At 43.4% G+C, this 15,404-nt stretch overlaps 1 protein-coding gene across 1 annotated transcript in view; it reads left to right on the forward strand.

Moving 5' to 3' along the window:
- Positions 1-5,039: 5,039 nt before the first annotated feature.
- The window catches only part of ERGIC1 (endoplasmic reticulum-golgi intermediate compartment 1), a 47,672-nt gene continuing 37,307 nt past the window's right edge, over positions 5,040-15,404 (forward strand). Inside the window, exons 1-2 of the mRNA XM_032952169.2 lie at positions 5,040-5,388; positions 12,647-12,708. Coding sequence (XP_032808060.2) covers positions 5,369-5,388; positions 12,647-12,708 — 82 coding nt within the window. The 5' untranslated portion in view covers positions 5,040-5,368. The remainder of the gene's footprint in view (positions 5,389-12,646; positions 12,709-15,404) is intronic.

Here is a 15,404-nt window from a genome sequence, read left to right on the forward strand (position 1 = left end):
TCCACCACCCGACACGGCCAATCAGCAAAAAAAAGGTGTCACGTTGACAAAAGACAAATAATTCACTACTTTAGCCCACCGGTGTGTTGAAGCGTGAATCCACAACATTTACATTTTGAGTACGACGTTTCGCTGGTAATTACATCCAGCATCATCGGGCAATTCGCCAGAATGGTAAAGCCCTCGCTTGCTCCCGGTCTTAAATAGAGCAGCAGGGTGACGTCATCATTTAACTCATTTCAGGTGCAGTGATTTGAGGTGGAGGGGGGAGTATTGTAATTATGTAATCGATTAGTAATCAGTCAATGGTTATGATTAGTAATGAGTTGTAGATTAGTAATTCGTTGTAATGTGTGTTAGTCATTATAAGCTATGTTAGTAATCCGTTAATTAGTATGTGTTTCCCCTATAAGGAATTGTAATATGTATTATTTAATAATACGCTTCCAGGCCGCACTAAGCCTGTAGCTGTCAGAGCGATTAAAGTTATTTTTATTTCTCTCAATTTCAATGGATTCTCTAATTAGTCTTTGCCAGTAATAATTAGTTTTACACAACACTTCAACGTTATCAAAATCAATTGAGTGTCCTTGTTGACAAGCATGTTCTGCCACTGCCGACAGTTGTGTTTGAGATAATTTAATATTTCTTTGATGTGTTAAACAGAACTAGATATTTTTAAGGATCTCCTAGACAAAAGACGACATTACAATTTTGGGGGCACGATTGAGGGAAATATGGTTAGACGAAGGTGAAAGAATGTGAAAGGCAAGGGCACTAGTGCGTCGGCCAAAGTATAAGTTGGCACCAAATAAGGTAGCAAATATTTATTCGCATTGATTGATCCCACTCATTTCAGATGGTTATCAAGGATGTGAATGTTAGAGACTCTACTGACGTGAAGACCTTTGTAAACTATCAAAATACTGTCATGGCATACACCAGGCATGAAGGCTGTGGTGTGATTGTGAGCATTCAAATGAAAGACAACACAGGATGGTGATGATGACAGTGGGGTGATGATAACGATGGTAATATGTCACTGATGACGATGATAACAATGCAGATGATAGGGATGTGAACACGATATTGCATGATGTTCCACAGAGCATTTCTCTCTGAACTTCCCAAACGGATAGGAGATTGCTCCTCTCCGCTGGCATTCTTGTCAAGTAGGGTCTACGGTTCTTATACGCGCCATATAAACTCCTAACACCCAGTGGGGGGGGGGGGGTATTGCGGAAACCTGATGTGCACCATATGGGGAGCAGTTAGACTATCGCAGCATGACTGCAGTGGACAGCATGCGGCCAGCTCTGCAAACACAAGTACCAGTCGGTGGCCTCGCATCGTTTAATAGCATAGCACCTCCTCCTCTGCATTCGTTTGTACAGCTTTGTACAAACACAAACGTCTGCTGGACTGCTATATACACACACACACAATGGGACACGTGTGTGCTTTCCAACTTGGGTGACGTATCACTAAATACGTGGCCTGACATATAAACCCGCTTTTAAGAGCTATAGCAATGTTGGAGACTGGTAAAAACAATAGGCCACATATGGCCACCACCATTTAACGCCATAAAAATGTAGGTCAGGGGAGACAAATATCGTCGGCATTTAATGCTCCATTTTCGGACCTCCCTTGCCAGTATCAAAATATAAGAAGAGGTTTTTACCCTTTCTGGGAATAAAACAGTTGTGTTAAGATGTTAAAACACCAAACTGAAACCTTTTGCAAGGAATCATGTCTGCATTAACAACTACTTGTGGTGAACATGCAAAAAAAAACATGTTCTGATAGCATATACATTGTCTGGTGTGGACCAATCAGTTTTAAAGACAATGCATATCAGAGCATGTTTTTTGTTTGAATGTTCACCACAAGTATATGTGGTTAATGCAGACATGATTCCTTGCAAAAGGTTTCAGTTTGGTGTTTTAACATCTTAACACAACTGTTTTATTGCCAGAAAGGGTAAAACCTATTCTTATATTTTGATACTGGCATGAGAGGTCCCATGATGTAGCTGCTCACCCCGAGCTCTCAATGTCCTGATAGTGGCATTGTCTTTGTGCTGTTCGCCTTTTGGCGTCCTCTGGTCTAACACCGTTTGAGACTAGGCTCTAAAGAAATCTGTCTCTGGTGTGGACCAATCAGTTTAAAAAATGCATATGCTATCAGAGCATGTTTTTTTGTTTGCATGTTCATCACAAGTATATTTGGCATATGCAGAGATGATTCCTTCCAAAAGGTTTCAGTTAGGTGTTTAAACATCTTAGCACAACTGTTTTATTTCCAGAAAGGGTAAAACCTATTCTTATATTTTGTTAAGGGCCGTCATCCTTTAGCCTTACATACAAACTTTGTAAGTGGAGACAAAATAACTGGGGCATTGATGTTTTGCAAATCTCAGATATTTTGAACATAGGTCTTATAGACGTTTCAAAAACCCACTGCAAACTTGTTCTCATGTTGCCCTTCCATTTGCATTTATTGCAGACATGTGTGTGCCTCAAGCTACTATCAAACACCAAATTGTTATAAATAGAACTTCATTCGAACTTGAGCATATATTAATGTCATTATGTTTTGGAGAAAAAATCTCACCGATGTAAATACAGTACTTATTTTAGGATGGTTGTGCATTGATATGTTGGGACCACTCCTTTTTAAAATTATTATGTTGCATATATGGGATACATCCAATCCATATGAAGAGAGACCATATAAATATCCCTAAATACGAGTTCACAAACGCATTTTCTGTACTGCCATCTCCTGGCTATCACATATTCAACAAACATGACCAAATACCATATACTAATAACTCTGTTTTAAAAGAAAATAGTATAATAGGTTAACAATGCGGTAAAGGAGCGCCATGTTGGCAAGATGTTAACTACATTGCCAGGAGCATGTGGGTTCGATCCCGACCATGACACCTGTATATTTGGAGTTTGCATGTTCTCCCCGTGGTCGCGTGGATTTTTCTCCAGGTCCTCCGATTTTTCCCTTCACATTTAGAATCAACGTGCGTATATAGTATTTTGCTACTATACATTTACACATAAGCCACTTCGTTGAGCTATCATTTATGGCCAAGTTGCTTCTGAAAAAGAGCTGTATAGCTCAGTGGGCCTTACCTGGTAAAATAAAAATATATATTCTTGGTTCTTTCGGTAAAGTCACGTAGAAGGGAAACAATAAAATAATAAAAATATAAAACAATAAAATTCTCACGACGTTTCGACTGCAACACAAGCAATCATCAACACAAGCAATCATCATCAGGTGTGAAACCACAAGCAATCATCATCAGGTGTGAAACCACACCTGATGATGATTGCTTGTGTTGCAGTCGAAACGTCGTGAGAATTTGATTGTTTTATATTTTTATTATTTTATTGTTTCCCTTCTACGTGACTTTACCGAAAGAACCAAGAATATGAATCCCTGTAGTCACGAAAGCTTTAAATAAAAAAAATAAAAAAGTTACGTTTTGTTTGGTTAAATTACCCTTCTTCATTAGAGGGCAGAGATTGCTATAATGCAGCAACTATCATCCAATATATCAACTATCTTACAACATCTTTATACTGTAACATTTTGAGCAATAACCCTTCTTTACAGCGGGGTTACTATATGTCTAAGTTCTTAAGGCACCAACATGTACATTGTGTCTTCTATGGTGAAGTATGTTCAAACAACCTCCGCTGCTGAAACGGCGCGGACAAATGTGCTCGCAAAAACATCTACAACACCTCACCAATCGCACTGATCGTATATGGAAACATTTAATAATAACAATCCCTCCGCTTCACTATGGCTAAGCTGTGATGCATGTGTAGAGGAGTAGTGGATGACGTCGTGTCACTCAGGGGGGGGGGGGGTGCCAAGGGATGACGTCAGAGGTTACGGGGGACATATATAAGGGGGAACCCGTGACGTAGAGGGGGTCGTCGAGAGGGCCAGGAACGGAGAGAGTTAGGGAGTCGGGGTCGAGGGTAGGGGGAATCAGCGCCAGGCGAGAGTGATACTTCACCCGGCCGGCCGAGTTGGATGATCCCTCGGTCGGTGCCTGGGTGGAGCTAGGGACCTCCCAGTACCCTTCCCCTGGGGAGATATTAGGGTTGTCACCTGTTAGGCGTAAGCCTTTAATAAGTTACCGGCAGTAGCCCTTAATAAACCTTGGCATCAGCCCCTACTAAAGAACCGTGTCAGCGTCGTCAGTTGCACCACAACAACACGTTTCGGCATCAGCTGCGCATATTGCAACGCGCAAAATGGAGACATTACAGAGAGGATATTTTATTTCAAAGCATCTTCATGTCTCCCACCAATTTCAATGCAATTATTACATCTCTCAGCACCCTCTGGTGTAACATGGAGAGCCATCGCTGACACAATTGAATTCATTCGCATGTTGAGAATAAAAAAAATACAATTTCAGAGCAAGGATTTCATTTCAGCCGGAGCTGTCCGGGACAGATCTCTTGGATGAAAAAAAAAAAGTTTTTCGTAGCCCCAATCAATTATCGGTGGTTGTGGGGGGTGGGTTGGTGAAGTGGGGTGGGGGGGGGGAGTGCCCCTGAAAAATATTCCACGAGAAATGAAGCTTCTCGGCAAGTCAGTGGGGTATTTATAAAGGGATCACCCGACAGTCTCGCTGCTGCTGCTGCTCTTACTGCGGCGTGTTCACGAGGAAGCGAACACGTGGCGCCGTGGCGACCACCACGTGGCGCCGTGGCGACCACCACGTCCTGACGTGAACGCGGAAGACGTCGGCCTGCCTTGGCTTGGTCAACCCACCCCACCCCAACTTTAAACGTAGCACTTTCCAAAGCGACCCCAAGTTGCAGCGGAGGCAGGGCAATCCAAAGCGAACGAGCGGAGAGGGGGGAAGGGAGGGTGTTGCTGAAAAAATAGCAAATCGCACACGGAATAAGTGGCAAGAGGACCGCAGCTCTGAGCGTAGGGATTGGACGAACCGACTCAAACCACCCCCCACCACCACCAACACATACCACACACCCCCCCTGAATAGCAAGCACGGAGCTCCGTGTGTGTACACCCCGCTCTGCCCAATGAGAGTTTTTTTTGGAGCGTGCACAGCGCCTTATGTGCACTGGCAAATCCACTCGCTCGTGCCGGGAACGCCGGGTTGTGAACGCACCCGACGAGACTTGTAGTTACACACCGACGAGACTTGTAGTTACACACACACAGAGTTGGAAAGTTACACGTCGCCATCGTCATCATCATCATCGTCGTCGTCAGCGTCGTCTCTCTACGTAAACGTCGTTGTAGGGAGTTAAATCGCGGAGCCGGTAGTTTTTTTGTGTGTGCGACTTTTGTCAACATGCCTTTTGACGTACGAAGGTCAGTCTGAATACGAGATACACGGTGGTAGTCACACACATGCACAGTCACGCACACACACGCACGAGATATATTCGTGATGCGATGTGTGTAACAACAGGCTCGTTCGGCTGTGACGTTAATTGTCGCAGCGATTTGCATCCACACCACCACCACCACCGTCGTCGTCGTCCCGCTCACTCTAAGTTTGGGGGCAACTTTTGGTTCGAACGAGCGATGGGCAAGTGAGTGTGTGTGTGGGGGGGTGGAAGGTGAATGAAGGCCCCCGTGGTTATTCGAGGGTCGTTAACCCAATTTAATGGCCCGCTTTAAGCCCTAGAAGGTGGTTCAGCTGCCTTCTTAAGAGGGCCCTCCCTCCACTTGGCCAAAAGTTGTCGTGGTGGCGCTGTCGACGAGGAGTTTTCAATTAGCGTCGAGTGGCTTTCTGGCATGGCCCTCTTCATCGTCCGTGCTATTGCCTCTTTTGCAGCGTTTGAGTGTTGCGATGGTCCATAGCTGTCCACCCTGCACGGTTTCACCCCTTATTCTTGTACAGGTAAATTGAGTTTTTTCAGGTCCATACGGCGTACAGACGTTTCAATACGGGCAAAAATAAAATGTGTCTTTATGTTCGTGTGTGTGTGTTTCCCTTGTGATGGGACTTTGTAGGATGAACGTTGAGATTTATAAGGCCACGGGGTGACCAATAATGTCTGAATTGGTCTGTAATAAGGTAGGGCACTGATAAGGGGTTGACAGGTTTGTGATGTGTTCATGAAAGGGTTTTTATTTTATTTGCGGTGGGGGGTGGGATTAGCTCGCGTAGATATAAATGTGTCGTGCTAAACCCATCAGCACCCGGCACAGACGATTAGTAAGGGGTTGTCACGTAAACAAAACGTGCCAATTCCTTTGTACTCAGTTCAGGACTCCCGGTGTGTTGGCGAGTAAAACCCACAAACATTTACAATTCGAGTCCGACGTTTCGCCGGCAATTGCAACCACCCTCATCAGGTGACAGCCAGAAATAAATATTGTGGGTTTATTCTCCAACGCACCGGGTGTGCTGAACTAGTAACTAATTGGCATGTTTGGTTCACGTGACAAACCTTACGCATTGGCCGTGTCGGGTGGTGACGGGTTTAACGACACATTTTTATTTTCGTGGTCTAACTCCCCAAAAAAACATCTTATGGATAATATTGGTCGCGAAAGCCTACGTCTTAAACTGTGATACGTTAAATTTCGATTTAAAGCTTTCGTGACTGCAATGATTCATCTTCTTTGGTTCTTTCGGTAAAGTCACGTAGAATGAGAATAAAATAATAAATTGATAAAATAAAATAACACAATAATATTCTCAATTTATTATTTTATTCTCATTCTACGTGACTTTACCGAAAGAACCAAAGAAGCTGTGATACGTTGTTGATGAATGATACATTGTTTACTTGATGACTGCTTGCTTTACAACTCGCAACTTTTCTGCAACTTCACGATGACACCGTGAACGTCATCAGGAAACAACGCAACATTAGTTAATATAATCAATATAATATTCTTTGGGTCTTTCGGTAAAGTCACGTAGATAGGTTGAAAGAAAATAAAAAAAAACTAAGACCCAAAGAATGATTTCCTGCAGTCACGAAAAGCTTTAAGTCAATATTATACTGTGGCGACTTGAGAAATACCTTAATCCAACAGTAGATTGACCATGGCCGATCGCATTTTAACATGACAATTAGCAATATCCTTGTTAACTACATGCCATCAAGTATGGTGGTTATAAGACGTAAGATCCAACATTTCGTGAATAATATTCTCGGCTTCTACCAAGGAGCAATGCGCTTCTGTTGTACAACAAAACTCCTCCCCCGGTCTCTTTAATCACACCAATGTCTAAAACACAATACCGCAGTGTTAGACGTCAAATATCATTGCTCCTAAGAGAGTGACCCCCCCGTGTCTGGCATCTATCATTAATACACTTAAACAGCTTTATGACCCCATCGGCGCTACTCCGCAGACTTAAAGCAAAATCGTGACTACCGACAAACATACAAAACTCAATATGCGTGCCCTGTTCTAAACGTTCCTATCAACGTCCAAACCCTGTGGTAAAAGCATACAGGACTTTGTCTCGAATTGCTATTGGTAATTAAAAATGCCGCCACAAGTAATACCGATCATCATCATCATCACGGGGCACATCGTGCCACTGTGCCAAATTATCCGATCACACTCGCCAATGCGATAATTTTCCTTGGTATTTACATTGCTTTAGGAGGGTACGTGTGTTAACAGTACCTCTAACTAAATCAGCGTTAAAACACGAAATGCAGGTATTCATAGCATTAAAACAAACTATAATAGAGTGACTGCAGCAAATATCTCACTTGTACAACCGGTACATTTGGTGTGTTTATGTAATTGCTGTGCTGTATGCCCAGTGCTGTGTGGCATGTAGTGATTGGCTAACAACTGAACATGTACCCCTCCCTTTGGGCAGGCAGAGAGTACAGTAATATGCTTTATCTTCCACTTTTCTAACTCATAGGGATGTTGGAGTTCTGTCTTATTGTTTCATAGTTTATACCCAAAGCCCCCTTTTCTTCAGTCCACTGCGAGACGAGGGCGTCCTCATACCGTGTCAGTCATGGTGGATTGTTTCGACCACGAGGTTTTTTTTTCCCCCTAGCAATCACTTGCCACTGCTGCGAACCCGTAGCTGGGAATTGAACCCAGCAGTGTCCACTCACCACGGAGCCGCCACTGGCTTTTACACACAGAGGGCTTAGCTTGAAGCAAACTTGTGTCATCAATGCAGCGCGGTGTATGGCGACAACTGGCTTTCTGTTTTGTCTCATTTGAAAGATACAACCAACCCCCCTGCATTAACACCCTGCGTGCCCATAATCCTTAGGCACATGCCAGAGACACATATTTCGCTTCAGACTCAGCTGGTGAAACAACCAGGGTCACGGTAAACTTAGGGGTCATAGCAAACTCGCAAGACTGTTATCGCACTGCTGAACAAGAAATACATTTTATTTATTTTTATATACTCCTCTCCACAGTATTTTCAGATGGGTTGCGGATGGGTTTGTACAAATCAAATCGGACGGCTGTTTGACTTTAATTCACTGTTCAGAAGAGAGAAAAAACACATGAGGGCACTCATTTGCGTATATGCTTCATTATGCAAATACAGTATGTAAATGCACATCCATTTTTTTAAATCCACTGCTAGACCAGGGCCTTCCCATGCTGTGTGGGTCATTGAGGTTATTTGACCATACTTCACTCTGCCAGTCAGTGCAGTTTAGCGAATGCAGGGAGCGTGGACGTGAGGACTTAGAAGGATAGTACAACAATAGAGTTTGCTGCACGGTGGTCACCCATCCAGGCACCAATTTCACTTCGCTTCCTCGATCTGATGAGATCGGGTACGTTGTGGGGGATTTGGTCATAGGCATGCTCAATTACCGAAAAGTATTTTGTAAATGCATTGCCTTCTATCAGATGCTATCTTCAGTGTCCTATCACACTGGCGCAGAGCCTGTATGTTCAAGGATAAGACTTTTTGCTCTGATAAGAAACTAGTGTGTGCGAGAAAGTGTGGCTCCATGATACTGCGTTTGGAAGTTTTTTTTACCATTACATTTCCAGGTAGTGATTGTCATTTAACTTGATTAAAGGGTTTCTCTTTATCACTTGCATACAAATGTAGCTTCTGTATAAATTAAACGGTGAATGCAACCCCCAGCAAATGTAATTTTTTTTTACGAAGATGGTTTTCTCTCTTTCCAAATTTAACACCTTCGGCTGGAGCAATGGGTGCACAGTGGGTTGCGAAATGTGCAATGAACTTGGCAACCTGAGTTGGATTCCTGGCCACAGCTAACATCAGTCAGTGGCAAGTGATATTTGAACTAGTCCTGGCACCAAACATCATTCTGCGCTGACCAGCTTGGTGAGGTATGATCAAACAACTCCCATGATTGACATGGTGCCTACATTATTTTATCCACCAATGGGTTGACAAAAGGCTGCATATAAATAAGCGAATAAATAGCTAAATACCATCTGCAGCAGCTAGCAAACACCAGCAGCAACCAGCAACTTTATAGTTGCTGGAGAAATGTGAGCTGCTCCGTGCAGTTCCTGAAGAAGCTCCCAGCTCATAGAGCGAAACGTCAGACATCGTGCCGAACAATACGCGGTACAGCCCAAAAACATTCCGGAGAGCAATAATTTTTTTTGTATTAGTATGGTCTCATAATTCAGGATAACCACTTGCTTTTATTAAACAAGCCGGGCATGTTTACACAAAGCGTCGCCCCTGGCATCACATTATAGCCAACACATAAAGAAGTAACCAGGAGATCAAAATTTTCGTGCATGTATAGGGATACAACATGGCAAGAGGTACATTTCCATGCATGTCCTGCAGTATTTGGCTGCTAGAAATTTTCACGTGATAAGCCACTTTGTTGAGCTATCATTTGTGGCCAGGTTGCTTCTGAAAAAATAACTACAAAAATATAGCTCAGTGGGCCTTAGTTCGTAAAAATAAAACAAAATAGTAGTTTAAATTGTTAGTTTACATGCCATCATCATTAAATAATAGTGAATACATTATGTAACGGCCCCTTGTCAATCTACTGCAATGTGAAGGCCTCCACTTGCCGTGTGCACCATGGGGGTTTTCTGACCATACTTCACCACGCCGATCAGTGCAGGTTGGTGAAGTGGGGGTCCAGGACCGGTTCAGATATCGCTCGCCACTTGTGCTAGCCATGACAGGGAACGAAGTCTGGTAGCAAGGTTTATAGCGCAGTGTGCTAACCAATGTGCCATGGTTTTTACGTTCATTCGTCAATACCGGACACAAGCGACCCTTTGTATCCTGGTTCTGTGTTTCTGTATTTGCGTTGTTTAATGTATAAAATAAACACTGCGGGTATGTATGTTGAACTTCTTTCGCACCATACGTAGCCAAACCTGCTAGCGCTCCGGCACACAACTAGTTTAATAATTACTCATTTATACATTCGTCTTGTGCAAACACACGCAAGACAACTTGCTTTTATTATATGGAGACTGACAGTGCCAGAGGACTGAGAAATGAGAGGGCACAGCATTCATTGTTTGGGATTTGATTTATTTAGTTTGTGATTTATTGATTTAAAATATTTAGCATGGATGCCCAGCCAAGATGCGACATCTCGAGTGCAGCGCGCTTCTGTTGATGCCATGGTGCCATGTGCCATTTACTGATTTATGTTCAATAAGGCGGTGAAAAATACTCCTTTCAGAAAACTGTAAATAACTTTTACGGTGGCCAAAATTAAATCCCATCTTCTCTGCTCCTGATATATTGTACCCGTGACTTTTTAGATAACCATTCTTCCTCATAAAATGTCAAACGTGAAAATAAAACGGAAATAACTTTACCGTATATTGACGCCAAGGGTTTTTTTTCTTCTTCTTCTCGCACCATGATTGTTGTACGCACCATCTCGCGACCTCCGATCTGCCTCAAGTGACCTCCTTAAGCCTCGTCTCTCGCGACCAGACGAGGCAACGTCGTCGCTTCTCTGTTGCCACTCTGGTCGCCTGGAATTCACTCCCTCCTCTCACCGCCCGGTACATCGGCGCCGCACATCGGCATCAGTGCCACCACTCGTGTCGGAAATCTGAAGACTTTTCTCTCCAATTCATTCTCCCGCCGCTCCCCTGTCCGTTTGAAGTGCAATTTGCGCGCTTTGTAAATTTAACGATGAATTAATTTGTTTTATCTTGCGATATGGCGACGTGAAGGTGTCCCATTGAACAATTAGCCATGTTGTCCACGTCTCTAACGGAAAACACAATATAGTACGCATGTACTATATTGTCAATTTACTGCTGGATGAGGGCTTACCCATGACGTGTGGGTTTTGTTGAGGGGGTTATTTGCCCATACTTCACGCTGGTCAGTGCCGGTTAGTGAAAAGCATACATTTAGAATTTGGAGCATACAAATACAGTAAGCAATGGATGTTGCTCCACTGCCTTCTACCGCTCCACATGGAGCTCCACAGCAGCCTATAATAATGTTAAGCGTGGTGGATGGCCATCCAAGTGCTATCCAGACTCGGCCCTGCTTTGCTTCCGAGGTCTCACGCGATCAGGCGCATTCCAGGTGATTTGGTCATCAGGCGAAAGTTGGGTAAGAGAATAAATACATAGCTCGATGGAGTGTTAAAAATAACCCCTTAATTGGTAGTTGGCATCTGTTTTTGCCGTTAGAAGTATGACCAATGCAATTAATTGGGGATCTCTATAAAAGAAAACAACATTCGTTTGTCACATCGTACTTTAGTCCGTCTGGTGTGTCCAGTGGTGATGGTTGCTGGCATGATTTCATCCTGTGTCATGGCACAACTCACGTTTGGCAACGGTCCTAACTGTGCGTTCGGTTGGGGGTTGGTTTCTTGTGTTTTTGGTAAACACGTTCGGGAAATGACCTTGCTCGCGTGCAATGTGTTGTGACTGCTAACGTGACATTTCCACGCTAGCGAAAAAAAACAAACTGTGCTTCCCTGGCTGTGCACGTCTGCTCTGATTGCGTTGATATCATTAACGCACTTTGCACCGCGCATAAATGGGCCAGCACAACAGGTGGCCAGTTAATGAACTTAATTCCTTGGACACGTAATGAGAAGGGGTTCATTTTCTGCGATGAAAATCGCACCGACTCTCCCATTTATCACAAAATACCGTACCCTCCGAATGATAAGATTCTCCAGGAAAAAATGTGGATCCCAAACTTTAAATTCATTTTTTAAAAAACTCGAAAATACGACGTTCCGGCAAAGTTTTCAACAAAGTTGTAAAATAGAAAGTAATAAAATAGATAGGGGTGGACGCTTGTAAAAAAAAAGCTTTTTGTAATCTAGAGAATATGACAATAGGAGAAGACAGTGTGTAGTGGCAATACAGTTGTTGACTCTACTTGTTGCCACCAAAGTTATTCAAATCTGGTCACACATGTGCTACTACTGATGGACGTGGACTTGGTGGCAATAAATATTTCGCACGTTTGCTTTTGTCCTTCCCCCACACCTCCGATGAGCACGGTTGGCTACGTACGGTGCGAAAGAAGATCAACATGCAATATCCAGGAAGAACGTGTTTTATAATCTGGAGAACACGGTAACACATAAGCGTGTTTAGTGCTATCGTTGTTTTGTATTTCGATTACAAATCCATTCTCACCCCCACTCTCTTTTAGGTTGGACATTTACCGTAAGGTTCCAAAGGATCTGACTCAGCCAACCTACACAGGGGCACTGGGTGAGTCACCTCCACGTTTCATCCTTATCTGGTTTTCATGGACCACTCAGACGAAGCAGACACAGCAGGATGTGGCCGGTTGTCACACAGTCCTATCACAAGTGCAAATTATTCATTTAAAATATATATATTTTTAATCGCATTCCTGTTGCGGTTGCCATTTTAATTTGCAATTCCGTGTCGATGTTCGTTCATCGGTGAATTGCAGGGGGGGAGGGGCAATTGCCGCCTTGTGGGAAGTTGAGTAAAATTATTGTGGTTATGTTACACTTGTTCATGTGATTCCATCGTCACGGTCACCAAGTATAATCAAATAAGTTTATTAAAAAAAGCCCATTCCAGGTACGGTGCTCCTCTATAACTTGCAATCTCTTCTTCATCTTAGCCTGGACGCCTGTGAAAAAGAGCTTTATCGCTCATCGGATTTCTCCAGGATAAAGAATCATATTCTGAAACCAAATGTCTCACTCATGCGTAGGGTTAGCTGTTTTGATTTTCTTCCTCTGTATACTTGTATATTTTATGCCTCTTCTCTGGTAATTTAATATTCTGTGCCTCTTTCTATAGTTGGATAGCAACCAAATGGCACATTTTGGAATTACCTTTTAACGTGTTGAAATCCCACTTTTTAAGAATCCATTTCACTCTTGGCACCCATCCACCCAAACCAAATTATGGCATTTTAATGCCACAAAGAGTCATTTTGACAGTCGCTCGGCTTGATTACTTTGACCTATGCACATTGACTGACAACTGATGTGACCACTAAGCTCTCACAAGGTGAGTATTTAGTGGCTCATTTAAAATTTGCCAGTGCTCAGCTTGTTCCCTCTTGTCCCTAGCAGCACTATGAGCCATAGCTGCAGCCAACGAATGGCTACTCTGGCTGCTGCGATATACTGTGATGGTATGATACGATATTTGATTGCGTGCTTAGAGGATCATTGCACTATTGGTATTCACGTAACATTTTTATCGTCCTCGTTTTTTGTGCTTTGCTGCCCTTCCACTGCAATAAATGTTACTTCGAAGTTTGTCAACTGCAGGTCGCTCAACTAAAATCTTGCGGGAATGCCTCTTCTAATCGTTGCAATTTGCGGGGGCTTATAACGCACACGTTTAACATTGTTTTGTGATAATGCATTGGCGGTAGTGCATAAAGCACAAATATTGCAAAACCCGACACAATCGTCAATTGCATGCCTGTCAAATATATACATATGGCAGGCACAGTTGGCTACATACGGTGCAAAATAAGTTCAACATACATACATAGTTTAACACGTAAGCTTTCGCGACCAATATCATCCATAATAGAGGTTTTTTTTTGGGTTAGACCGTGATCTAACCCTAAAAAACATCTATTATGGATACATCATTCGTATATATATTTGTCTACACACACGCATATATAACATGTGTCGTTTGGGCAATGGCTCATGTTTTTAGGACTTGGATGATGTGGTCATTGCACTGAAACTAAATTAAATAATCCTGCGGGGAGTCCGAGAGGCAGGCCCAGACAGAGGTGCCACGCAGCGGTGAGTCAGATGATGAAGGACAGTCGCGTGGATGTGGAGAATTGGCCCAGGACAGGAATGTTGTGGAGAAAGAGGAGCGAGGAAGCAGACCCCCATGTGAGTGGGGGTAATCTCAGGAAGAAGACTGGTGATCGGGGATGCGCATTCACCCTTTCCCGTTCCGAGGCGACTGCAAGTTGCCGGGTGGGTCCCGTTCACCGCTGAATCTTAGAGCATGCAACAGTTCAGCGTTAATTTTATTTAGAGAGGCGTAGCGCCGTTGTTTTTAAAGACATTGAACTCACCAATGAGAATCGTAGCGACGCGACCATACTTGATGATAACTGGCACCAAACTGTGCCACACGCCCTCCTGCATGGCCTTGTGGGAACCTCGCTACCGATAAAGTTATTTTATCTTATATTCTTTGGGTCTTTCGGTAAAGCCACGTAGGTAGGTTAAAGCCACGTAGATGAAGATTGCTTGCGTTGCGATCGAAACGCCGTGATATGTTTATTATTTTTTCTATCTACGTAGCTTTACCGAAATACCCAAAGAATATGAATTCCTGCAGTCACGAAAGCTTTTAAGTCAAGATTTATTTTATCTTAGTTTTTCTTCCGGTTCCATACATTTTCAGAATGGAATTGGAAGAAAAACTGATGACGTACACGTACATCATCGGAACGGGAAAGGGTTAATATGCTTTATAAACTGCATGCGAATGAAGCGTGCGTACGTGTAATATAGAGGGTGTACTCATGGGTGGCACTACACAGAGGATGCAGGTCTGGTAGTGCACCTGCCGCATGCATTACAGCCACGGTGTGACAGCTTTTGCTTCGCTTTATTGCGTGCGGTTGTGGCGGAGATGACTCGGTTGGGTGGAAGGCAGCGGCTTAACACGTGCGCCGTGTGTCACGCGGAAATGGCGTTGCACTTTCGCCAAATAGCGTTCGCAAGACCATCGCTGCCCGCCACCTTAGTTCCACGAGTAATTCTGGCATCTTCATACCTGCCCCGCCCGTTTCAGACTATGATGGGGAAAACTCCGAAAGCCAAGTTACGTGAAATATAACTTGTGCAAAATGTGACAGTAACCCACGAAGCTTGTAATAATTCATGCCCACGACTGGACTGCAGCCATTCATTCCTTTAATAGTAAAATTTTTATTA

The sequence above is a fragment of the Petromyzon marinus genome, chromosome 11, assembly GCF_048934315.1.
Source record: "Petromyzon marinus isolate PM22_M1 ecotype Great Lakes invasive population chromosome 11, UKy_Petmar_22M1.pri1.0, whole genome shotgun sequence".
Classification (NCBI taxonomy): domain Eukaryota; kingdom Metazoa; phylum Chordata; class Hyperoartia; order Petromyzontiformes; family Petromyzontidae; genus Petromyzon; species Petromyzon marinus.